The 26,052-nt window shown below is 47.2% G+C and overlaps 1 protein-coding gene across 2 annotated transcripts in view; it reads right to left on the bottom strand.

The window, feature by feature from the left end:
- LOC134932282 (uncharacterized) overlaps positions 1 to 26,052 on the bottom strand; it is a 70,820-nt gene that overhangs the window by 21,384 nt on the left and 23,384 nt on the right. For both annotated transcript variants that reach the window (XM_063926581.1, XM_063926582.1), the window contains exons 3-9: positions 24,624 to 24,683; positions 23,321 to 23,373; positions 9,264 to 9,408; positions 8,780 to 9,144; positions 8,385 to 8,613; positions 8,036 to 8,153; positions 7,744 to 7,864 (exon numbers count right to left, since the gene is read on the bottom strand). In XM_063926581.1, the coding sequence (XP_063782651.1) occupies positions 7,744 to 7,864; positions 8,036 to 8,153; positions 8,385 to 8,613; positions 8,780 to 9,144; positions 9,264 to 9,408; positions 23,321 to 23,373; positions 24,624 to 24,683 (1,091 nt within the window). The remainder of the gene's footprint in view (positions 1 to 7,743; positions 7,865 to 8,035; positions 8,154 to 8,384; positions 8,614 to 8,779; positions 9,145 to 9,263; positions 9,409 to 23,320; positions 23,374 to 24,623; positions 24,684 to 26,052) is intronic.

Raw genomic sequence — 26,052 nt, 5'->3', positions numbered from 1 at the left:
GGATCGGCAAGGGTCCGTTTGTGCAGTCGTATTTGTCCGACACACTGTCTAACCGACTTTGCAGCGAAGCTGCTAGTTTGACTTTGTATTAAACTTATTGATTATGTACACCGACCAGCAACAATGGAAGGACAGACCCGTACCGTGACGTAGGACCACATTAGTAACATGTGTATAAATCTGCATTACAGTGCACGTGAAAACAGCTGCTGTACAAAACAACTAAACATTCCTAACAACACCCCGGCTCCTCCAGAGGCTGAGTGTTGTAGGGCAGCAACTTCCGGGGAAGAACCAGGAAGTAACGTCAAAATGGTGTCCGCCATGTGCTTTGGTAGCCGATACACCAATCTCTATATATATTATATTCCATATACACACACATATATATGTACTCATATACACACACAGCAAGCTACATATATATTTCTATAATCATATATATATATATCTATATACACATTGTACACTGTACAGGAAACAGAGGCTGTTATAGTGCCCTACTTTAACCCCCTCATAGGCTTAAAAGCTTGAGCTGTCTGCTGCATAAAACGCAGCTTAGTTATTGGGGCCTCCCTGCGGGCATTCCTCCCCCCCACTCTCTCTGATCTCCTCTGTAGCTTCGGACCGCGGCAGCAAGAAGAGCTGTCCGCGGTCATCTGTGTAAGCGGCAGACTTCCCTCCACTGCCTCCCCCCCTCGAGCTCCGTCTATTTCAGCGGACGGGAGCCAGAGAGCGGCGGAAGCAGGGAGCAGAGAAGTCACGGTGCAGGGAGCGGCTTGAGCGCTGAGACTGGGGAGCGGATCAAAGAGCGTGCCGCGGCAGCAGGGAGAGCTGTCCGCGGCCGCTGCCCCACTCTCCCCTCCAGAGGCGCTGGTAACGGCGGTAGGGAGGAGGGATGTCTGGCCCCTAGTCCGGCGTCTGAGAGCCGTGGAGCGGCGAGCGTCCCTGCGGCAGTGCCGGGGACTGCTCGCTGGCTCCCTCTGCAAGCGCCCAGCCCACCGGATCCTCACACTGGGCGGCGGGTAGGGAGTGCGGCTAGAGCGAGCGGCGAGGGAGCGCTGGGGAGCGACGAGTGGCAGGCAGCAGGGGTTGTAATAATACATTGTATAAATAAAATACAGTCCCCACATAGAGGGCGGCAGCGTGAGCTGACCGCCCGCAATAAACAGTAATAGAAAGTAAGTGAGCGGCGGCAGAGAGAGCTGCCAAACCGCTCAGTACCTGCACCACCTGTGGAGGCCATGACGGGGCTTCTCTGCTAAGCTCCGTCCTGCTTCCTTGTGCAGCCTGAGGCTGCCATCAGCTCTGCTGATGTTTGTCAATGGCGGGGCTCCTTTTATGAGCACCGGCAGACCATCTGCTGCCTTCTGCAGCACCAACGATCCCGGACCCACGCTTTTTGATAAGCTGGGAAGGGATCGGGTAGAAAAAATTAAAAAATAATCTTGTTTGAAGAGTCTAAGGACATTCTGTCCACTTGTACCTTCCGACTAGAGGCACAGAAAAATACTGAAGTCTCTATGGGAGTATGGAGGGGGTGACCAGTTACTAATTTAAATATTTAAATGTGCCATTTCCGGCTACGCCCCGTCCATATCCCAAGAGTACTCCAGTGACCCCTAGTGGATGAAAAAGAAAGAGGCCATCATGTCTATCTGAGGTACGCCCCAACAGCTTGTTACCTCTGCGAATATCTTCGGGTTCGGCCCCATTCTCCTGGATGAAGATTGTGTCTGCTGAGGAAGTCTGCTTCCCAGTTGTCTACTCCCGGAATGAAGATCGCCGACAGCACCAGTGCGTGTCTTTCTGCCCAGAGGAGGATTCTTGTTACCTCTGACATTGCAGACCTGCTCTTCATTCTGCCCTGGCTGTTTATGTAGGACACCGCTGTGACGTTGTCCGACTGAACCTGAATGGCTTGATGTAGCCGCTTGTAGAAGGCCATTGTATATGGCCCTTAGTTCCAGAACGTTTAATGGACGGAGAGATTCCTGACTTAACCATCTTCCTTGGAAGTTTTCCCCTTGGGTGGCTGCTCCCCACCCTCTGAGACTTGCATCCATGGTTAGAAGGATCCAATTCTGAATGCCGAACCTGTGGCCCTCAAGTAGGTGAGAAGCTTGGAGCCACCAGAGGACAGAAACTCTGGATTTCAGCGACAGGCGTATCCGCTGGTGCATGTGAAGATGTGAACCCGACCACTTGTCCAGGAGATCCAGCTGGAAGAACCGTGCATGGAATCTTCCATATTGTAGAGCCTCGTAGGAGGCCACCATCTTTCCCAGAAGGCGAATGCACTGATGAACTGATACCCGGGCTGGCCTCAGGACATCCCGGACCATCGATTCGATCACCAACGCTTTCTCCACCGGTAGGAACACCCTCTGCACTGCAGTGTCGAGTTTCATCCCCAGGAAGGGCAGTCTCCTTGTCGGCTCCAAATGTGACTTGGAAGGTTCAGGATCCATCCATGATCCAGGAGTAGTTGAGTTGAGAGAGCAATACTCTGCAACAGTCACTCCCTGGAAGATGCCTTTATCAGTAGATCGTCCAGGTATGGAATTATGTTCACTCCCTGCCTGCGGAGGAGGAGCATCATCTCGGCCATGACCTTGGTGAACACCCTCGGTGCTGTGGAGAGGTCAAATGGCAATGCCTGGAACGGATAGTGACAGTCCTGTAGTGCGGTTTGTAGGTAAGCTGGATGGGGCGGCCAGACCGGAATGTGAAGGTACGCATCCTTGATATCCAGGGATACTAAGAATTCCCCATCCTCCAGACCTGAGATTACCACTCGCAGAGAATCCATCTTGAATTTGAATACCCTCAAGTAGGGGTTCAATGACTTTAGGTTCAATATAGGCCGTACCAAACCGTCCGGTTTCGGTACCACAAACAGGTTTGAGTAATAACCTTTGTGTGTTAGGTGAGGTGGAATGGGAACAATGACATTTGTCTGTAGCAACTTTTGAATGGCTTCCTGTAGGATAGCCCTTTCTGTCAGCAAAGCTGGTAAGCCTGATTTGAAGAATCAGTGAGGAGGGAGTTCCTGAATCTCCAGTCTGTACCCCTGGGTAACAATATCTTTTACCCAGGGGTCTAGGCACGATGACGCCCAGGCGTGACGGAAGTCCTTTAGTCTCACTCCCACCTGCCCAATCTCCATGCTAAAGATTTGGAAGAAGCAGAACCAGGTTTCTGTTCCTGTGAACCTACTGGTGCAGGTTTTCTGGATTTTCCCTGACCTCCTCTAAAGAAGGTGGGAGAGCCTATAGATTTTTTACATTTTGCGGTCCGAAAGGACTGCAGTGTAGGCGTAGGATTAAGATTTCCGAGCTGGTGCAGCTGCGGATGGAAGAAAGGTCGACTTACCCGCAGATGCCGTAGTTATCCACGCATCCAGTGCGTCCCCAATCAGGGCCTGGCCTGTGAAGGGTAGTGATGAGCGAGGTTCGGTTTTACTCGGTTTTACTCGGTTTTACTCGGTTCTCAAAACGGCATCTTATTGGCTATCCAAAACACGTGACATCCGTGAGCCAATAAGATGCCGTTTTGAGAACCGAGTAAAACCGAATCCGCTCATCACTAGTGAAGGGTAGGTTCTCCACACTTTTCTTGTATTCTGCATCCGCAGTCCCCTGCGTGCCGACACTGCCATAGCTGTAGCCCTTACGTTAACTAGGCCAATGTCCTTCATGGCCTCCACCATGAAACCCGCAGAATCCTGTATGTGACGTAAAAACAAATCAATGTCACTCCTACCATAGTATCTAATTCCTCCAGTAATGTGCCTGACTACATTACTATGGCTTTAGAAATCCATGCACAAGCAATAGTGGGTCTTAAAGCCACGCCTGTAGCAGTGTATAGTGATTTGAGCATAGTCTCAATCTTGAGGTCAGCCGGCTCCGTTAAGGCGGTTGAACCGGGAACAGGTAAAACCACCTTTTTAGACAACCTAGATACAGAAGAGTCTACTATAGGAGGGTTTTCCCACTTCTTTCTGTCTTCTTCAGGGAAAGGGAAAGCAATGAGAATTGTTTTAGGGATCTGGAATTTTTTCTCTGGGTTTTCCCAGGATTTTTCAAACAAGGAGTTTAACTCCTTAGAAGCAGGGAAGGTAAGGGAGGATTTCTTATTTACGGTAAAATAAGTCTCCCTCTTCCTGTTCAGGTACCTTCTCAGTAATGTGCAAAACCTCCCTAATGGCTTCAATCATTAGTTGCACCCCCTTAGCAAGGGATGCATCCCCCCGTGCATATCCCCATCGATGTCTCCTGTATAAGAGTCGGCATCAGTGTCAGCTTGCATCTATCTGGGCAAGTGCACGTTTTTGCGGGTATGTAGGTGGGGTTTTTGACAAAGTAGTGGGGACTGAATACTGTAAGCCCTCCACAGAGCTCCTCAAAAACTGCGTCTCTTTCTCAGCATGTGACATCCTTGCTGAAATCTGGGATATCATTCCCCTTAAAGAATGTACACAAGGAGGTTCGGATTCAGAAGGCTAAGAAAGTATATTGCAGTACTAAGTACATGGAATAGACTCCTCAGGAGAAGATAAACACTCTGCCGCACAGGACACAGAGTCCTTAGACATGGTAATGTGGGATATACACATTTACACACACACACACACACACACACACACGAAAATGTCAGATACAGTTTCCCCCCAGAGTACCTTTAGAGAGTCACAGAATAGAAGGAGCCAGCCACACAGCGCCCCTGTAGACAGTTATTATGATAAAAGCCTGGCGCTTACTAACTATCCTTAATAGGGTAGTTAGAACTGTTATCACACTCCCCCCTGTCTATAACACCCTGGTACCGAGAGGTATTGCTGGAGTTATGTGGAAGGCAGTGCTCCCTGCCAGCGTCTCTTCCTTCTGATCTGCAGGGAGAAAATGGCGCTGGTGAGTGCTGGATCCGCTCTGAGAGGAATCCCCGCCCCCTGTAATGGCGCGCGGCTTCCCGCACTAATTCTTTATACTGGCCGGAGGATTTTTAGTGTTAACAGCGGGATTAGCCCCTGTTCACGATGGGACCAGTGTAGGGTTAAAGCGCTGGCTCAGGACGCCCCTCCAGCGTCTACATGTGTAATGTTGCTGAGCCTTCCAGGAGCGCAGCCTGTGAGAGCTGCGCTTCAACCCTTGTGCCGCCATGCCCACCGGCGACCCGCTAACCGTGATGCCGGCTCTGTTCTCACCACTCTTATAACTTCTGACTGTTAGGGGGTGGCGGCCATGCTGCGGGAGTGAGCGGTCACCTCGTGGGCTTGCGATCATCACCCTCAGGTGCTCAGTGTCCTGTCAGTGGAGTAGAGAACCATTAACTCTCCATTAAGTTGGTTCCTACTCTCCCCCTAAGTCCCACGAAGCAGGGAGGCTGTTGCCAGCAGCCTCCCTGTAAAACAACAAACTCTAAAAAAAAAAAAAACTCCTAGGAGCTCCCCTAGCTGTGACCGGCTCCTCCGGGCACATTTTCTAAACCGAGTCTGGTAGGAGGGGTATTGAGGGAGGAGCCAGCCCACACTATTAACCTCTTAAAGTGCCAGTGGCTCCTAGTGGACCCATCTATACCCCCATGGTACTAAAATGGACCCCAGCATCCTTTAGGATGTAAGAGAAAGTAAAAACAAACAAACTCACGTCGACCTTTTTCCATGTCGACCTAATGCCCATATCGACCAATAGTGGTCGACCTAATGACTGTCGACCTAAGTGTGGTCGACCTAATGACCCATATCCCTTTGAACTTACACTATAATAATTTGGTTAGTTCACAGTAATTACATTTGTGACAAGATCACTGGAATAGTGGTGGAACGCAGGTATATTTGCCCCCGATTTCTTACCTATGTATTTTAAAACCCCAGGAATAGTGTGCTGGTTTTGCTGAAAGCTTTTGGCAAGAACTGGATTAGGGTCCTGGGGTTGGATGTGAGAAGAGAGGGTGTGTTCTACATCCATTTAGGCCCAGTTTGGGTCTTTGGGCTTTTAGCTGCATGGGTGTGTTAAAAAGGCGGTCTGCCTGATCAGTGTGCTCTCACACTGCTTGGGGAAAAGGAGAGACTATGGAGTCTTTGAGAGAGAAACCTGCTCTTGAAATCCAGTAAGATGTGCCTGTTAAAAACTTCCAGTATGTTTTTTTTTTTTTTTTTAAGGAAATTAGGATTATCCTGTGTACAGTTAGCGTCGGAACGGCAAGGTATTTATTTTCATGTTTCTGCACAATAAAACTGGTTGAGGCCAGTTGCACCAAACCAATAGCTTGTGTGATCTCTCAGCTGCTGCATCCTGCCATCTATCCTGGGAGACGGTACCGGCTCCCCTGAGTCTGTTGCACAGTAAAGTGCAGCTCCTGCACATTAAAGAGGGAAAACTGGGCCTGAACATTTTATTTACAATTCCAGCAGAACAGAAAAAATTACATTGAACAATCCTTGTCCCTGGTTATGTGCCAGTTACCTAAACACGTGGAAGGGCAATGGCCGTGATCAGCACACGAGACAGCTTTAAAGTATTGTTTTGGTAAACTGACCAAAGTTCAAGCAACTTGAAAGTAGGAGAACAGTTGAGCCTGTATATAAAATATTGCTAGCAGCAGTCCCATCTCTCCCTGGGTGTCGTACGGTATGCCGGCGGTCGGGCTCCCGGCGACCAGCATACCGGTGCGGGGAGCCCAACCGCCGGCATGGCGAGCGCAAAGGAGCCCCTTGCGGGCTCGCTGCGCTCGCCACGCTGCGGGCACACTATTTTATTCTCCCTCCAGGGGGGTCGTGGACCCCCACGAGGGAGAATAGTTGTCGGTATGCCGGGTGTCGGGATTCCGGCGCCGGTATACTGTGCGCCGGGATCCCGACATTCGGCATACAGAAGACCACCCCTCTCCCTCAGTGTCAGCACACTATCAGCTGTCTGACTGCTAAGTCTACATGAGTGGAGGCCTATATTTATTGGTGTAGCTCACTATACTGAAGGGATGGAGTTTCTATGCTGGAGGATTAAGAAAACACAAATGGAATAAATATCACACTTTATCCTTTCATTAGCCAAGATGAAACCGATAACCTTCCATAACTTAAAAATAAAAATGCCCGCACTCTGCTTTACCCATACTGTACACAGTGCCAGCTGCGTGGTACCAATGGTGTGCTTGGCATATAGGCTAGTGTAGGGTCTTGCAGAAAATTGGGGTTCCTTAACAATGGGCTGCAAGCTTAAATGTTTTGGTAAAAATTATGACAAAATCCCGTCTGTTTTATTTGCAGCACATTATTCTTAGCGCCGATAGACAAATTCTTTATGTTTTAGATAACTCTCCATAAAGCTTAGGTAGAGACTTTAGATTATAAACGCCACTACGACAATGGGGATATGTCAGTTTTGAGGTGGCATTTATCAAGTTACACTGGGACAATGGGGGAGATGTATCCAGCAGTGTAAAGAGAGGAGAAGTTGCCCATAGCAACCAATCAGCTTTAAGGAAGCATTTGTCAGGTACATTCTATAAAATAACACTGCTGGATACAATCTCCCCTAATGATTTATGAACAAATTAATATTCTGATTATACAATGCTATGTAATATGTTGGTGCTATATAAAGGGTAATAATTATACTTTTCTGATGAAATGAACATTAATTACTAAAACCATTTCAGAGAAGGGTTAAGTAGAGAGTACTAGGACCAACCATGTTATTACTCCTGTTCACGTACAAACCTCTGCGCAAGACTCACCTCAGCCATCGACAGCTCTTTCGGAAATGTCTACAAGTGCCGTTGTCTATAAGAGGTTTCCCATGTTGTATTGACGGATCTCTTATAGTCTTCCTGCCAAAGCCATTCAGATCTTTGTTACCTGTAACAATACTTCCGTTATTCTAAATTCCCTGCGCTTTCCTGTGCATGCATACATATATAGCTTATCAAACTTGTTATATAATTTCACACATGGTGATATTTCAATATGTATATGAATAATAGTTGACCTCTGTTTGCCAAACAACTTGCTTAAGAGAATGTATCATACCACTGGCTTTCTTTGGGTATCTTTCAAGCTTCTGTAATATGGCGGCTTCTATACATATGCTGAGTTTGCTGTGGCAGTGCAGACAATTCAAGTCTTTAATGATGCCAAAAGTGAGATTCTACAGACCAATAAGACAGATAACATTATTGGAGTATGTACCAGCATACTCCGTAGCACTTTATAATTGCGAATAAACAATAATAAAGATTGGGCATTAATAGACAGAGAGGTAAGGGTGACATTCTTGTAATCTAACAATCTGAGAGAAAAGACAAGGCCATTTAACCTCTAGAGAAGAAGAAAAGGAGCAGATTAATCTGGAGATACAGACCCTAGTAGTTACTGGTACCTGCAAAGGCTCTTCATGAGAACAATTTAAGCAGCCAATCATGAACGTAGACTCCAGCAAAATGAGGTCCTTGGCAACGGCACCCTGTATGTCTACATACCCCAGCACAGTAGTGTACTGGTGCAGGATGCTAGGATGGAAGGTCCCAGAAATATGACTGTTACATTTATCACACTGTGCTGTGCATGGCTGCTTTTCAGTCAGGGAGAGGTCTGCTGTAACTTTACACCTAACAAGACATTGGAAGCGACATTTATACAGTGCATATACAGCGCATAGCTACACACAGAATACAGAGTTTAGAGCTAAGAATATACAGTATTAAATATTTTACAGGCTCTAATCAGACAACTATTTTTCTCCTGATATTCCACTTAGTTGTGGTTCCTCCTCACCTGCTGCACTGCAGTGACAGTGCTATGCGATGTGCCAGCAACGTCCCCACTCCTTCTCCCAGTTTTAAGCCCAAGAACCGGATTTCGGTTCCCTTTCTTGGGCCTGCTCCTGCCCCTCCCTCCACATTTGTCATCCCATCTGTGGCACCAGTCGCTCTGTCAGATTCCAGATCGTCGTCATCACAGCTAACCCAGCTCTCAGAGTCATCATCTTCCAAGTCTTCAACTGGGCATTCCTCGGTCTCCTGTAATGTGCTGTTTGCAACATTTTCATCCTCACTTGATTTAACAGCAACAATTGCTTGCAGTTGCTGGTACGGTACAAACTCTAGACCAGCCTTCTCAACATCAATGTCTCTCTTTAACTGGATCAGCGTAAATAAAAACAAAATAAAAAAAATTGTAGTAACTGATAACATGAATAAAAATAATCAAATTAATATAATTTTTCTTATTCTCTGAAGAGATGTAAAGACTGCATTACCAGACGAGCTCCTTCTGTAAACAGTCGCTCCATGTTACGATCTAGCCAGTGTAGAAAAGGTCGGAATAAAAGCTCCACCTTCCCAATGAGCTGATTGGTGGCATGCTTTGCTTCTATCCACTCCTTAGAGGCTTCACAAACATGCCTGTAACAATTTATTAATGATACAATTTTTTATTTTCTTAATTGCTAGACATTGGCGTTTGGGTGTAATCATTGCATTCACATGTTTGGTGTCATTATGTAAAGCGCATTAGAGGCTTGGCCAATAAAGGTTTGTGTCCATCAATTTTAAGGACACAAATTTCAAGGATAGCTAAAAAATAGGATTTCAATACCTACCGGTAAATCCATTTCTCGTTGTCCGTAGAGGATACTGGGAATCCATTTAGTACCATGGGGTATAGACGGGTTCACTAGGAGCCTTGGGCACTTTAAGAATTTGCTAGTGTGCGCTGGCTCCCCCCACCAGACTCTAGGAAACTGTGCCAGAGGAGACGGACATACTTTGAGAGAAGGATAGATATAGTGGTGAGATTACGAACCAGCACACAGAACAATAGGAAAGCCATGCTAACCAAACTTGAAACATGAACAGCAACACCTGAACAAACCAGAATACGTAACCAAGTAACAGTGCAGGAAGAACGAAGCACCGGGTGGGCGCCCAGTATCCCCTACGGACTACGAGAAAATAGGATTTTGGTACTTACCAGGTAAATCCTTTTCTTTGAATCCATAGGGGGCACTGGAGTACTCTTGGGATATGGACGGGCTTCCGCAGGAAACAGCACTGAATATTCAAATTAGTAACACTCCACCCCTCCATATCCCTGAGCACTTACTCAGTGTTTTTTACTGAGCCGAACAGGAATTAAGAGAGGTTAATAATGGAGTATTACATATAACATAACTGACAATAACGAAGTTAACACATAACGTTACTGACAACTAACAGTTGACACCCTAACCAGCACTTGTAACTTGAACCAGCCGGTGAAAGTGTGTTACCATAAGATCCTCAGAACTAACCACAAGTAGGTAAAACTGCTCTGGGTGGGCGTCCAGTGCCCCCTATGGATTCAAAGAAAAGGATTTACCTGGTAAGTACCAAAATCCTATTTTCTTTATCATCCACTAGGGGTCACTGGAGTACTCTTGGGACGTACCAAAGCTTCCCCCGTGGGCGGGAGAGCTGTTTGGCACTTGTAAAACTAGGCGGCCAAAGCTAGATGCTGATGCCGCAAAAGTATCAAACTTGTAAAAGCGCACAAACGTGTGCACGGAAGACCATGTAGCCGCCCGGCAAAGCTGCGTCGCAGAAGCCCCACGACCAGCTGCCCATGAAGTTCCCACAGAACGTGTGGAATGAGCGGTTACTGACGTAGGCGGTTGTAACCTAGCATGAAGGTAAGCCTGGCGTATGGTCAGTTTTATCCATCTGGATAAAGTTTGTTTAGATGCTGGCCAACCCATCTTGGCAGCATCATAGAGAACAAATAACGTATCCGTCTTACGAACTGAAGACGTTCGGGATACATAAACGCGTAATGCGCGAACCACATCCAGAGTTCCAGAATGTGCTGTCAACACAGGAACTACTATTGGTTGATTGATGTGAAAAGATGACACTACCTTTGGTAAGAAGGCGGGATTCGTCCGAAGTTCCGCTCTGTCATCATGAAACACCAAATACGGTGGCTTGCATGACAAGGCACCCAAATCCGAAACACGCCTTGCGGAAGCTAAGGCTAAGAGAAAAATTGTTTTCCAAGTGAGAAACTTTATATCCACTTGTTGTAAGGGTTCAAAATATGAAGACTGTAAGAACTCCAAAACCAGATTCAAGTCCCATGGCGCTGTAGGTGGTATGAATGGAGGCTGTACCCTGAGTACACCTTGGAGAAAAGTGCGTATAGACGGCAATAGAGCCAATCGTCTTTGAAAGTAAATTGACAAAGCAGATACCTGCACCTTTAGTGTAGATAAACGCAATCCTCCATCTAAGCCTGTTTGTAGAAACAACAAAAGGCGGCATAACTTGAAAGCTGATGTCGGAAATTTCCGAGCTTCACACCAACCTATATAGGCACGCCATATTCTGTAATAATGAGCTGCCGTAACCGGCTTTCTAGCTCGTAACATGGTTGGTATAACTGAATCTGGAATGCCCTCTCTTCTTAAGAGGGCGGTCTCAACAGCCACCCCGTCAAACGCAGCCGCGCTAAATCGGGGTAAAGAAACGGACCCTGTTGTAACAGGTCTGGACGTATCGGGAGCGGCCACGGATCGTCTGCGAGTAATCCTCGAAGATCCGAGAACCAAGCTCTCCGAGGCCAATGAGGCGCCACTAGTATGACTGTGAGCGACTCTCTTTTGATCCGTTTTAGCACCAGAGGGAGCAGCGGAAACGGTGGAAACAGATACACAAGACTGTACGGCCACGCGACAGTGAGAGCATCCACCGCGACTGCCTTTGGATCTCTTGTTCTGGACACATACTGGGGCGTTTGATGATTGTGTCGAGATGCCATCAGGTCCACCTGAGGATAACCCCATCGCTGAACCAACATGTGAAACACTTCTGGATTTAATGACCATTCGCCTGGGTGAAAATCCCGACGACTGAGATAATCCGCTTCCCAGTTGTCCACTCCCGGAATGAACACGGCCGACAATATCACCTGGTGGCATTCCGCCCAATTGAGGATTCGAGCTACTTCCCGCATTGCCATGCGGCTTCTCGTTCCTCCTTGTTTGTTGATGTATGCGACCGCCGTCGCATTGTCTGACTGCACTTGGACAGGCTGAGAGCGAATCATGTGCACTGCTTGTCGTAGCGCATTGTAAATTGCGCGGAGTTCTAGAACATTTATAGACAGCAATTTCTCGTGATCCGCCCAGAGACCCTGGAGCTGACAATTTTGAATTACCGCTCCCCAACCTCTGAGACTGGCGTCCGTAGTTAGAATTATCCAATTGCAAACTCCGAACCGTCTTCCTGCGGTTAAATTGTGTTCCTTGAGCCACCATAGCAGAGAAACTCTTGCTATTGGTGACAACCTCACTCTGTGGTGAATCTGCAGATGCGAGCCCGACCACTGGGCAAGCACGTTCAGCTGAAATGGACGAGAGTGAAATCTTCCGAACTGAAGCGCCTCGAAAGCTGCCACCATTGTGCCTAACAGGCGAATGCACAAGTGTACCGACACTGTGCGTGGTTTGAGTACTAATTGTACTAGATGGCGTAGCATTTGTACTTTTTGTTGTGGTAGGTAAATCCTTTGATTGACCGTATCGAGAATCATACCTAGGAACTGAAGGCGTTGAGACGGAATCAGATGTGATTTCTTGAAATTTACAATCCAACCGTGGTGAACCAGTACATTGTAAGTTAGCAGCGCATGTTGGGTAAGTATCTGTGGAGACGGAGCTTTGATGAGCAGATCGTCTAAATACGGAACTATTGTCACTCCCAGGGATCTGAGGTGAGCTATCATCACAGACATTACTTTGGTGAATACCCGAGGCGCTGATGACAGGCCAAACGGCAGAGCCTGAAACTGGTAATGGTTCTGGCGTATTGCAAATCGTAAGAATTTCTGATGAGGCTGCCAAATTGGAATGTGTAAGTACGCATCCTTGAGGTCTAGCGCAATCATAAATTCCTTGGTCTCTAACCCCGCAATCACCGACCGTAGAGACTCCATTTTGAATCTGTAGTAAGTTACGTACTGATTGAGGCCCTTTAAGTTCAATATTGGTCTGACTGAGCCATCCGGCTTCGGGACCACAAATAGACTTGAATAATAACCCTGACCCTGTTGGTGTACAGGGACCGGAATCAACACTGCCGAATCCAGTAAGGACTGAATGGCAATTTGCAAAACTGTCCTCTTGTCGTCCGACAGAGGCAAGCCTGTCTTGAAAAACCGCAGAGGCGGCAGACAGTCGAACTCTATTTTGTAACCTTTTAACACTAAATTGCGAATCCAGCCCTCCGCGGATGTGTGGAACCACGCCCCATGGAACGTCTGAAGGCGTGCTCCCACAGTTGGAGAACCGAGATGGGCTGGTAGGCCGTCATGCCACTGGCTTGTCGGTAACCTTAGCGTCTTGGCGAGTTGTGTTGGTTTGATGGAAACCACGTCCTCGACCACGTCTAGCAGGCGTGGCTGATCCTCTGCCACGTCCTCGAAAGGGCTGAGATCTAAAGGATTTGAACGAAGGTCCAGCGTACCTTCTTCTTGGCGCAGGTGGAGGCACTGGTAAGAACACAGACTTACCTCCCGTAGCCTCCTTAATCCATGCGTCCAATTCTGGACCAAACAACTTCTTGCCATCGTAAGGCAACGCCTCTATACTTCGTTTGACCTCTGCCTCCGCTTGATAAGTACGCAGGTAGAGTGCTCTTCGTGCCGTAACTAGCGAAGATGAAATACGAGAAGTGAGCTGACAGACGTCAGTAGACGCTGTACAGAGATACTCTACAGCCTCAATCATTTGATTTACCTGAATTATCAGGTTTTCGTCATGTAAAGCAGATTTGAGTTCTGTAAGCCATATTATGAGCGCCTTAGTGACCCAAATGCCAACCAATCCAGGTCTTAGCATCACACCTGCTGCTACATACATGGATTTTAGCATAGTTTCTATCTTACGATCTGAAGGATCTTTAAGCGTAGTAGCTGATGGCACTGGTATGGTTAATTTCTTGGTAAGCTTTGACACTGAAGAATCAACTATTGGTGGATTCTCCCATGTACACGTTACCGAGTCTGGAAACGGATAACTAGACTTAAATCTGCGAGGTATAGAAAACCGTTTATCTGGATTCTGTCTTGTTTCTACTAACATCTGATTTAGAGAATCCGACACAGGAAAACTTACTGGCGTCTTCCGTCGTTTAGTAAATACGACCTGATCATTGGTGAGAGGCTGCTCAGCTTCAGGAAACCTTAGCGACTGCCGTACCGCTCTGATGAGATCATCAATGCCGGAACTGTTAACATCCTCGCCATCTGACTCCACTTCGCCCTCCTCCCCCTCATCGTGTTCCGTGAGGTCTGGGATGGAATCGTCAGAATGCAACATAGCAGACACTGGAAAATCATAAGACATATGAAAATTATCCCGTTTGCCCAAAATGGATTTGGACCGTACGCAAGGCTGAGACGCCTCCGGTAGTTCTGGCGGTCTCACCCTAGACTCAGATCTTAACGTTTCTCGCTCCAGACGAGCAGCGGTCATTTCTGTCTGAAATTTCTCCAGTACATTTACTAACATACCCCACGGAGGGTCCGGTGAGGAAATTGGTTGCAAAACCGGAGCAGAAATGGTATTCTGAACGGAATCCACAAAACATACGTTACATGTGGTAGATGCATCCGGTAACACACTGCCACATACTTTGCAAATATGCTTTTTAGTTTTTGCTGGTGCCTTACTCATGGCGACAGACAATACAATACACAAAAAACAGACACCTGCACGACTCAGTAAAATAGCAATAAGGTGGCTCTGTATATATATATGGCCCAGTGCAATACACGTGGCCAGTACTAAGAAATTTGATCCCAAATTCCCACTAACACCCCTGCGCCTTCCGGTGGTGTAGAGATGTAAGGCAGGAACGTTCTGGAATCACAGCAGGAAAACACAGGAAGCATGTTAAAAATGTCTGCCCTGCTAACTTATACATATAATCACCGTGCTGGTACAACTTTCACTGATTATACTGTAACAATCTCCTCTGCTGCTGCAGTATTTCTCTGCGACATTATTATTGTCCCCCCTGTAATGGCTGCCTGCTCTTTTAGCTTATTACAGCGGCAGCGCAGCGTGTGGGCCCCCAGCGGGTATCGTAGAGCGCTATGTGCCTCGTGTGTCCCAGCGGTGGCCTCGTGTATAATAGCGGCGTCAGCTAATCAAGGTAGCGCTGCGGCGGGCGGCGGCCTGTAAGAATCGATCAGCGGTGCCTGCACGGAGGTCTGTGGCCGAACGTGCGGGCGCCTGAGCGGGGAGAGCCGCGGTGCCCGCACGGAGGTCTGTGGCCGACCGTGCGGGCGCCTGAACGGGGAGAGCCGCGGTGCCTGCACGGAGGTCTGTGGCCGACCGTGCGGGCGCCTGAGCGGGGAGAACCGCGGTCGAACGTGCGGGCGCCTGAGCGGGGAGAGCCGCGGTACCTGCCGGAGGCTGAGAGGGGAGAGCCGCGTAACAATCCCTCTGCCGTCACCAAGCACTATGTCCCCACACGTCGGGGCGGCAGCGGGAGCTGACCGCCCCGTTTCACATACCTTACTCCCGCAGACGTGCGGAGGCTCCGACGGGGCTTTTCAGTAAGCGCCGGCTAGCCAGTGCAGGAGGATGTGAGGGCTGTGAGGGAGCTCTTTCAGAGAGGCCCGACACGCCCGTGCTGCTATCAGCAGCTGCACGATCCCTGACCCTGCCTTTTGGAAGGGGGAAAGGGATGTGTACAAATAGTAGAAAAAATAAAAATAAAAATAAAAGTTTCTTCAACAAAACCGTGACTTCAGGTATTAAGCTGCTACCACGTTCAGCACAGAAAAAACACTGAGTAAGTGCTCAGGGATATGGAGGGGTGGAGTGTTACTAATTTGAATATTCAGTGCTGTTTCCTGCGGAAGCCCGTCCATATCCCAAGAGTACTCCAGTGACCCCTAGTGGATGATAAAGAAAAGTATTTACCGGTAGGTAATTAAAATCCTATTTTCTTTTACATCCTAGAGGATACTGGGGATCCATTTAGTACCATGGGGAAGTACCAAAGCTCCCAAACCGGGTGGGAGAGTGCTGAGGTTCCTGCAGAACTGATTGACCAAACTGAAGGTCCTCAGACGCCAAAGTATCAAACTTGTAGAACTTAGCAAACGTGTTTGAACCAGACCAAGTAGCCACTCGGCAGAGCTGTAAAGCAGACACACCCCGGGCAGCCGCCCAGGTAGAACCCACTGACCTAGTAGAGTGGGCCTGTACAGATTTTGGAACCGGCAAACCTGCCGTGGAATAAGCATGCAGGATAGTGAGCCTGATCCAGTGCGCAATTGTCTGCTTTGAAGCAGGACACCCAATCTTATCATAAAGAACAAACAGCAAGTCCGTCTTTCTGGGATGAGCTATTCTTTTCACAAACACCTTCAAAGCCCTCACGACATCCAAAGACTTTGAAGTAGCCAAAGTGTCGGTGATAACCGGAACCACAATAGGTTGGTTGATGTGAAACGCTGACGAGTTCTGAGTTCAGCTCTGTCCTCATGGAAAATTATGTAGGGGCTCCTGTGAGACAAAGCCCCCCGCTCCGTCACACGTCTTGCTGAAGCCAAGGCCAACAGTGTGACGGTCTTCCACGTAAGATATTTTACGTCCACCTCCTGTAATGGTTCAAACCAGTCCGACTGTAGGAACTGCAGCACCAAATTGAGATCCCAAGGTGCCGTGGGAGGCACAAAGGGAGGTTGGATGCGCAGAACACCTTTCAAAAACATCTGGACCTCAGGGAGGGTAGCCACATTGGTTCTGGAAGAAAATGGACGAGGCCAAAATCTGGACTTTTATGGAGCCCAGACGTAGACCCGCATCCACACCTGCCTGCAGGAAAAGCAGGAAATATCCCAGGTGAAATTCCACCGCAGAATAAGTTCTGCTCTCACACCAAGAGACGAATTTCTTCCAAATACGGTGGTAATGTTTAGACGTTACCACCGTATTTGGTGGTTCCTGGCTTGAATCATAGTCGGGTTAACTTTGTTAGGGATCCCTCTTCTGGATAGAATCAGCTGTTCAACTTCCATGCCGTCAAACGTAGCCGTGGTAAGTCTTGATAGACGAACGGGCCCTGTTGCAGAAGATCCTCGCAAAGAGGTAGAGACCACGGATCTTCGAGGAGCATCTCCAGAAGGTCTGCATACCAAGCACTTCTTGGCCAGTCCAGAGCAACGAGTATTGCTTAAACCTTTTCCCTTTTTATTCTTTTGAGAATTCTTAGGATCAGAGGAAGAGGAGCAAACACGTACACCATCTGATAGACCCATGGAGTTGTCAGAGCGTCTACCGCCATAGTCTGTGGGTCTCTCGACCTGGAACAATACCGCTTGAGATTCTTGTTGAGACGAGAGGCCATCATGTCGATTTGTGGATATCCCCACAGACGTGTCAAGCACATGAACACTTCCGGGTGAAGGCCCCACTCCCCTGTTTGCAGGTCGTGTCTGCTGAGGAAGTCTGCTTCCCAGTTGTCTACTCCCGGAATTAAGACAGCTGACAACGCCACAGCGCTTTTTTCTGCCCTGAGGAGAATTCTTGACATCTCTGACATTGCTGCTCTGCTTTTTGTTCCGCCCTGTTGGTTTATGCACATCACTGCCGTTACATTGTCCGACTGAACTTGAATGGCACGATCCTGAAGAAGATAAGAGGCCTGCAGAAGGGCGTTGTATATGGCCCTGAGTTCCAGAATGTTGACTGGAAGGACAACTTCTTGACTTGACCATATTCCTTGAAACTGCACCCCCTGGGTAACTGATCCACAACCTCGGAGGTTTGCGTCCGTGGTTAACAGGATCTGGTCCTGAATTCCGAACCTCCGTCCCTCGACGAGGTGTGAGGTCTGTAGCCACCACAGAAGAGAGATCCTGGCTTTTGGTGACAGATGAATACTCTGGTGCATGTGAAGATGCGGATCGCACCATTTGTCCAGCAGATCGAGATGCGGACCATTTGTCTAGCAGATAGAGATGGAAGGGTCTTGCGTGAAACCTTCCGTATTGAAGCGCCTCGTATCACCAATGTCTTTTCCAACGGAAGGAACATTTTTTGCGACTCCGTGTCCGTGTCCACTATCATCCCCAGGAATGGGAGCCTCCGTGTTGACTCTAGGTGAGATTTCGGAAGGTTCAGAATCCACCCGTGTTCCTGGAGAAGTTTGGTTGAGAGGCCAATGCTGTCCAGCAACCTTTACCTGGATGGCGCCTTTATCAGAAGATTGTACAGGTACGGAATTATGTTCACTCCCTGCTTGCGGAGTATAAACATAATTTCTGCCATCACTTTGGTGAACATCCTCGGTGCCGTGGAGAGACCAAATGGCAGGGCCTGGAACTGGTAGTCTCTATAAGAGCTTCTATTCCTTGTGACAGAGTAGCATCCCCCCTCTTCCAAATCCACCTCACCCTCCTCCATGTCTGACCCGTCAGCGTCAGAGTCAGACTGCAGGATATGGGCTAGAGATCATTTTTGCAGACAAATGGGAGGGGATTGAGACGCTGGTTTGGGGACTGAGTCTCTATTCATCAACTCATCCGCAGTCTGTCTTAAGTATTGCGTCTCTTTCTCATTGCGGGATAGCTTTGTAGTAATATTTGAGATCATTCCCTTGATGGAATTAACCCATTCCGGTTCAGCCCCGCAATTCTGGGAAGGTGCACTGCCCTAAGTACCCAGTAGTGAGCCCGCTGGTGAAGAGGAACACTTTTTGCCTGACATAATGTAAATGTGACAGCACACACACACAGGAAAAGGTTAAGTACAATTAACCCACAAAGAGCCCTTCAGGGAAACCCAGAGTAATTTGGAGCCAGCCCCCAGCGCGCCCTTATCGCTAATGCCAAGTCGCAGACTAAGTACCTTAATAATCGCTCCCCCTCTGCTATGACCCCCTGGTACTGCTGAGGTAATCTGGAGTCACACTGGAGGAGCTGCGCGTGCCTGACAGTCAGCGTCTGTGTCCCCTGCAGAGGGAAAATGGTGCTGGTGAGCTGCTGGATCCTCTCATAGTGAAGCCCCGCCCCTTCAATGGCGCGCGGTCTTCCCGCTTTTTTTTTTATATACTGGCTGAGGTAATCTGTTGCTTAAAATGGAGAAAAAAACGTTTTAAGGCTGTTTTTGCCAGTGTGGGTACTGTGTACAGTGTACTGAGACACAGCTGTGTACTGTATCTGGAGACGCAATCCGCCCCGGTTAGAAGCCATGCGTCTCCGTACCCTCATGCCGCCATAATTGACCGGCGACACGCTAGTCAGGACGCCGGCTTAGCACTCACCACTCTTCTTTCTTCTGGCTCTGTTAGGGGTGGCGGCTTGCTGCGGGAATGTACGCTCACCGTGGTGGGGCGTGCGAATAGTTCCCTCGGGAGCTCAGTGTCCTGTCAGCGGGGAACGGGACCATTAACCCTTCAAGAGGTCGGGCCCCCTTTCCTAAGTCCCACAAAGCAGGCAGGCTGGTGCCAACCAGCCCTGCCTGAAAATAACAAACATATAAAATAAATGCAGAAAACTCTTCAGGAGCTTCCATAAGCGTGACCGGCTCCTCCGGGCACATTTTCTAAACTGAGTCTGGTAGGAAGGGCATAGAGGGAAGATCCAGCCCACACTATCAAATTCTTAGAGTGCCCATGGCTTCTAGTGGACCAGTCTATACCCCATGGTACTAAATGGAACCCCAGTATCCTCTAGGACGTAAGAGAAAATAAACCAAAAAAAAATACAAGCTTACACGATGTATATATATGATGTCTGGGGTTCAATGGTCTGGCAGGAAAACCAATACACACAGTAGGTAGAAGTGTTTCCACTGGATAACTTTGGAAAGCATGCTAGAAGTGTTTATTAAGTCATTTATGCACTAATGTAGAGTTGGACATATGATTTTTTGCGTAAAATTTGCATCTGTGTATCATGCATGTGCACAAAAAGACTTCTGCAATCGAATCTGTATATAGATGCAAGCATGTTACTTAAAACTCCCTATGTTTAGAGAGGCATAAAGGGGGTAGGAAGAGACGGGCAAGCGTAGACCAAATACAGCAAGTGCACTTTCATGGAAATGCGACAGAAGTAGACCTGGACACGTACAGGCCTATCAGGAGGTTTATCCCTTGCGGGTGCAGAACCTGTGGTTCACAATACACACTGATGATATTGACAATCAGAAGCTGTTTTTGACTGTGTGACTGCATCCCAACCCCTCATACTGACAGTATATAAACCGTTGGTTTCGCTGCTATATGTGAATTTGTGGCTATCTATTCTCATAACTTAACATTTTCTTACATTCAGTCCATGGAAGTTAAGAATAATCCCATTTGATTCTTAAAAGGGGAAGGCAACAGATGTTTGTATTTACCAGAATTAAATTTTTATTTTTACTTTGTATTTTTGTCTGTTTAATTGTATTTTATATTGTAATTGCAGCATTCACATTTATTAGGCTAATACCACTAGACGGTCCATTCACTATTCGTATGTGACTGACACTTCATTATAGCATTATAATGGATAATATGACTTTAGCATTTCAACACTCTTATTTTTACGACTGACATAAACCAGGTGCATACTGTATGCTGCTGTTTTCTTCTGGTGCAAGCCTGGTAGCTATGCTTTTTTTTCCGCCTATTAAAAGCCTGACAGATATGCTGCTGTTTTCTCCTGGCGCAAGCTTGGCAGATATGCTGCTGTATTCTCCTGGCGCAAGCCTGACAGATATGCTGCTGTCTTCTCCTGGCGCAAGCCTGGCAGATATGCTGCTGTCTTCTCCTGGCGCAAGCCTGGCAGATATGCGGCTGTCTTCTCCTGGCGCAAGCCTGGCAGATATGCGGCTGTCTTCTCCTGGCGCAAGCCTGGCACATATGCGGCTGTCTTCTCCTGGCGCAAGCCTGGCACATATGCGGCTGTCTTCTCCTGGCGCAAGCCTGGCACATATGCGGCTGTTTTCTCCTGGCGCAAGCCTGGCACATATGCGGCTGTTTTCTCCTGGTGCAAGCCTGGCACATATGCTGCTGTTTTCTCCTGGTGCAAGCCTGATAGCTATGCTTTTTTTTTCTCCTAGTAAAAGCCTGACAGCTATGCTGCTGTTTTCTCCTAGTAAAAGCCTGACAGATATGCTGCCGTTTTCTCGTGGTGCAAGCCTGGCAAATATGCTCCTGTTTTCTCCTGGCGCAATTCTGGCAGATATGCTCCTGTTTTCTCCTGGCGCAAGCCTGGCAGATATGCTCCTGTTTTCTCCTGGCGCAAGCCTGGCAGATATGCTCCTGTTTTCTCCTGGCCAAGCCTGGCAGATATGCTCCTGTTTTCTCCTGGCGCAAGCCTGGCACATATGCGGCTGTTTTCTCCTGGCGCAAGCCTGGCACTTATGCGGCTGTTTTCTCCTGGTGCAAGCCTGGCAGATATGCTGCTGTTTTCTCCTTGTTTAAGCCTGGCAGATATGCTGCTGTTTTCTCCTGGTGCAAGCCTGGCAGACATGCTGCTGTTTTCTCCTGGTGTAAGCTTGGCACATACTGTATGCTGCTGTTTTCCCCTGGTATAAGCCTGGCACATATGCTGCTATTTTCCCCTGGTGCAAACCCAGCACATATGCTGCTTTCTCTTGATGCAAGCCTGGCGCATATGCTGCTGTTTTCTCCTGGTGCAAGCCTGGCACATATGCTGCTGTTTTCCCCTGGTGTAAGCCCGGCACATATGCTGCTATTTTCTCCTGGTGCAAACCCGGCACATATGCTGCTTTCTCTTGATGCAAGCCTGGCATATACTGTATGCTGCAGTATTCTCCTGGTGTAAATCTGGCAGATATGCTGTGCTTTTCTCCTGGTGTAAGCCTGCCAGTTATGCTGCTGTTTTCTCCTGGTGTAAGCCTGGCAGATATGATGCGGTTTTCCCCTGTGTACAGTAAATCTGGAACATATGCTGCTATTTTCCCCTGGTGTAAATCCAGGAGCAGTTCTAGGTGCGGGCAACAGTCCGGACGCCCGGGTGCTGCAGCCAGAGGGTGCGGCCGCAGTCACCGCGCAGATGGCCACCTAAACCAGGCGCCGAGGGTTGCGTGGGTGCCCGCTGCAGCCAACACCATTGAGGGAGACAGGCGCTAGAGGTTCCACTTGACCTCTAGCATCCATCTCCCTGCTCTCCTCCAGACACTAGAGGTCAATTGGGACGTCTAGCGTCTGACTGTCTCCCTCAATGGTGTCGGTTGCAGCGGGCACCCACGCAACCTGCTGCAGCCGGTGTGTGGGGTGGCGGGAGTAGAGGTATGAACCCCGTGGCAACAAGCATGAACTCCGTGGCGGGGTGCGGAGGGAAGCGGGAGTAGAGGCATGAACCCATGGCAATGAGCAGGAAACCCAGAGCATGAAACCCCTGACAACGAGCCAATGAGCATGAAACTCTTGGCAACGAGCATGAGACCCTTCACAATGAGCAGGAAACCCCTGACAATGAGCATGGAACCCAGTGCATGATACCCCTGGCAACAAGCAGGTAATTTGGAAGTAATTACAAGCCTTACTGTGGGGCATCATTTGTAAGGGACATTATTGTGTGTGGGGCATAAAATGGTGTCAGGGGCATAACTGTATGTTGCATAATGTCTTATGGGTATTACAGTGTATGGCATAATGTGTGGCATAACATGTTACGGGCATTACAGTGTATGGCATAATGTGTGGCATAACATGTAATGGGCGTTACGGTGTGTGGCATAATGTGTAAGGGGCATTACTATTAGGAGGAAAAATGACGAATAATGTAAAAGGGCATGAATCAGTTTTTTTTCTTTTCCTGTGGTTTTGTATCGCCTGTGTTGTATAAGGGGTACTACTGCGTGGTGTAATGGTAATTGGTATTGTTCTGTGGCCACGCCCCTTCCCCATGAAGCCACGCACCTATTTTTGACACATTAACCCTATTTAGACTTGGGAGGGGGCAGCTCCAAAGGAACCTGTCGCCCTGGGTGCCACAAGACTTAGAACCGACCCTGTGTAAATCTGGCACGTACAGTATGCTGCTGTTTTCTCCTAGCGTAAATCTGGCACATATGCTGCTGTTTTCCCCTGGTGTAAAACTGGCAGCTATGCTGCTCTTTGGTTTACATCAGCAGTAAACTAGCTGCTCTTTACACCTGTGCTTTTCACATAAAATGTGTCCAAATCTACATTACTGTAGCTCTTAGTACGCAATTCTTGATTCATTCACTATGCAAGAACAGTCACAATTAAGACTAGAGACAATGGTTTAGTAGATGAATTTACTGCATGTTTGCCACCTTACCTGCCCATAATGGAGGGTAAACCTTGATCCTCTGGAATCAGTATTGTGAAAACCTGAAAAACAAATAATGTATTTTCCTCTAGTACTCAATTGTTAAAAATTCTTTATTTTGTGCATGAAAGTTGGATTAGGCTCCAGTGTCCATGGTGGGGTTGTGGCACTAGAGACTTTATGGGTATAAAGGTACAGGAGTATGGGCACTTTTAATGTATATCATTTAAAATGAAAATTATCGTTTCTCAAAATGAAGGTGTGTCGTCTCCATTTTGTGGGAGTGTGGAGGCCAGTGTCTGCGCCTTCCGATGCAAATTTACTGGCCTTGGCAGCGAAGACGAGGCGGCCATTTTCAGTAAATTTGGTTTTACTCAGATGGAATATGTTACAACCGGTGTTCGATATGGTGATCCCATGCGCCATTTTTTTCAGACACAGCACTCGTCCGACACAGCACTCGTCCGACAAGGCACCCGGCAGTAGGCGTCTTTGCCTTCAGACACATCTTGCAACATTAAAATATTTTCGCAAAGCAGTTGTGTCCAAAGACATTGTTGCTCTGCTTTCTACGTCCATCTCTGAATCAACCCAAATACGCAGGAGTCACGTATTTAAACATTTTAAATGTTTTAATGCCGCAGAGTAGGATGGGAATAGAGTTTAATAAACTGGGCTCCAAAGAGGGGCAACAAGATTATGTTTTCGAAGCTGCCCACTGTCAATCACCACATTTTTTTTTTTATAATTCAACAAAAAGGGTTGCAGAGACGCATGAAATGATGAAAATACATTGAACGTCATCTCAAAGCCAACAAAGATCTTATTAAATCCTCTTTGGGAGACAGTGTGGGGACAGCTTTAATCTCCTGAACGTAATCTTGTAAAAAAGCAGGGAGGAAAGGGCGGTGGAATTAATTGGACTGAACAAAGTTGTAGAATGATCCCAGTTCTCTGAACGAGGAAGATGAAAGAGGGAGATAGAAGAGAATGACTGCTTTCTAAGATAAGAGAATTCATAATGCTTGGGGGGAAAAAAAAGAAAACCAACATATCAACTTGTAAACCTTTAAACCCCTCACAATGCATAATAAGTAAAATCTGCAATATGTTCAGATCTCCCACCCCATAGGGACATAACAGTCTGCAAACTATACGAGAATTAAAGGACTAAAAGGAGCCTGTTTTACTTGGGAATGAAGTCATAAGTGACAAGTCAGGAACATGTTATCTTTATGAAAATGCTGAACAGGTTAAAGGTTCAATTGCATGTAATTAGAGCTACAAAAAATTAGTTTTGTAAAATAAATACCTGCAAGGGATAATCCTCTGGGAACTCCAGCAAGATTTCAATCTCTTTTAGGTCAAAAGGCTGAGGGAGAGATAAATAAACAGATGAGTTTATGATCCTGGTGATTAGTTGCTGGGATGAAGAATACAGGTGATAAATACGGTCTCTGTAGTGACATGGGGATGGGTTTATAATGGAGCATAGAACTACAAATGTAGTTCTATACCCTCATATTTTTTGCCATACAATATTGCCATATATTTTAAACCAGAGATTCAGTTGCTTTCATATTGAGTAAAGAATGAGAAGTGAAAATGATTTCAAAAACATCTGAGTGTCTAAAGAAAGATATGTAGATAAAACGAAGACTACAACATTGAAGCAGATTACCTCTTATTTCTTGCTACCTCTGTTTATTAAAATTGATTAATGACAAGTTAATTATCATATAGTTCTATGTTAAAGAGCTAGATTTTTTTTTATATTATCATGTGATCATTTCATTGGTAACAATATGTCCAGAGATAAAATAAACATTATCAGCCCAAGAGTCAGTGAGCTATTCTAGGCCTTATTTGTGTGGAATTTGTATGTTCTCCAAATGTTTGTGCGGATTTCCTCCAGGTGCTCTGTCCCAATTCCAAATATTTAATTAGGGTTAATTCTGGGAGAAGCCATTAACCTTAGTGGGGTCAATTTGATTGTTAGTTATATTGTCTAAAGCAGTGGTTCTCAAACTCGGTCCTCAGGACCCCACACAGTGCATGTTTTGCAGGTAACCCAGCAGGTGCACAGGTGTATTAATTAATCACTGACACATTTTAAAAGGTCCACAGGCGGAGTTAATTATGTCACTTTGATTCTGTGAGGAGACCTGCAAAACATGCACCGTGTGGGGTCCTGAGGACCGAGTTTGAGAACCTGTGGTCTAAAGTAATGGGCATCTATCGGAACTATTCAATTGTTGCTCTGGTCAGACGCCCACTAGCCGCGGCAGTCACATATCAACTCGCACTCCCCAGAGGTGGCGAGCTGAAATGTGTGAGAAGTCGGCTGTTTGGGCACCCAAACGCACTTTTCCTGGTGCATATAGTACAGAATACAGCATGCTGAACTTCTTTATTCAGTTCCCAGATATATACAGGTAGTTGTAGTATGGAAAAGAGTCTTTATGAGCCACAGAATCCCGAATCGCAGACCGGAAGTCCCGGGGCCGCCATTTTGAAGAGGAAGCCGCCATTTTGATTAAGGGAACATAAAATGGAAACTGTTTAAGAGATTGTATTTTAGGTTTCTGTGATATTGTAATTCTCAGATACATTCCCCAGGCATGATGATTCTAATCATAATTTTATCCCAGTATGATTAGAATCATCATGCCTGGGGAACTTATCTCAGAATTACAATATCACAGAAACCTAAAATACAATCTCTTAAACCGTTTCCATTT

Source organism: Pseudophryne corroboree, chromosome 6, assembly GCF_028390025.1.
Source record: "Pseudophryne corroboree isolate aPseCor3 chromosome 6, aPseCor3.hap2, whole genome shotgun sequence".
In the NCBI taxonomy this organism is placed as follows: Eukaryota; Metazoa; Chordata; class Amphibia; order Anura; family Myobatrachidae; genus Pseudophryne; species Pseudophryne corroboree.
Note: the sequence above shows the minus strand (reverse complement) of the source record. Positions and strands in the feature narration are given on the sequence as shown.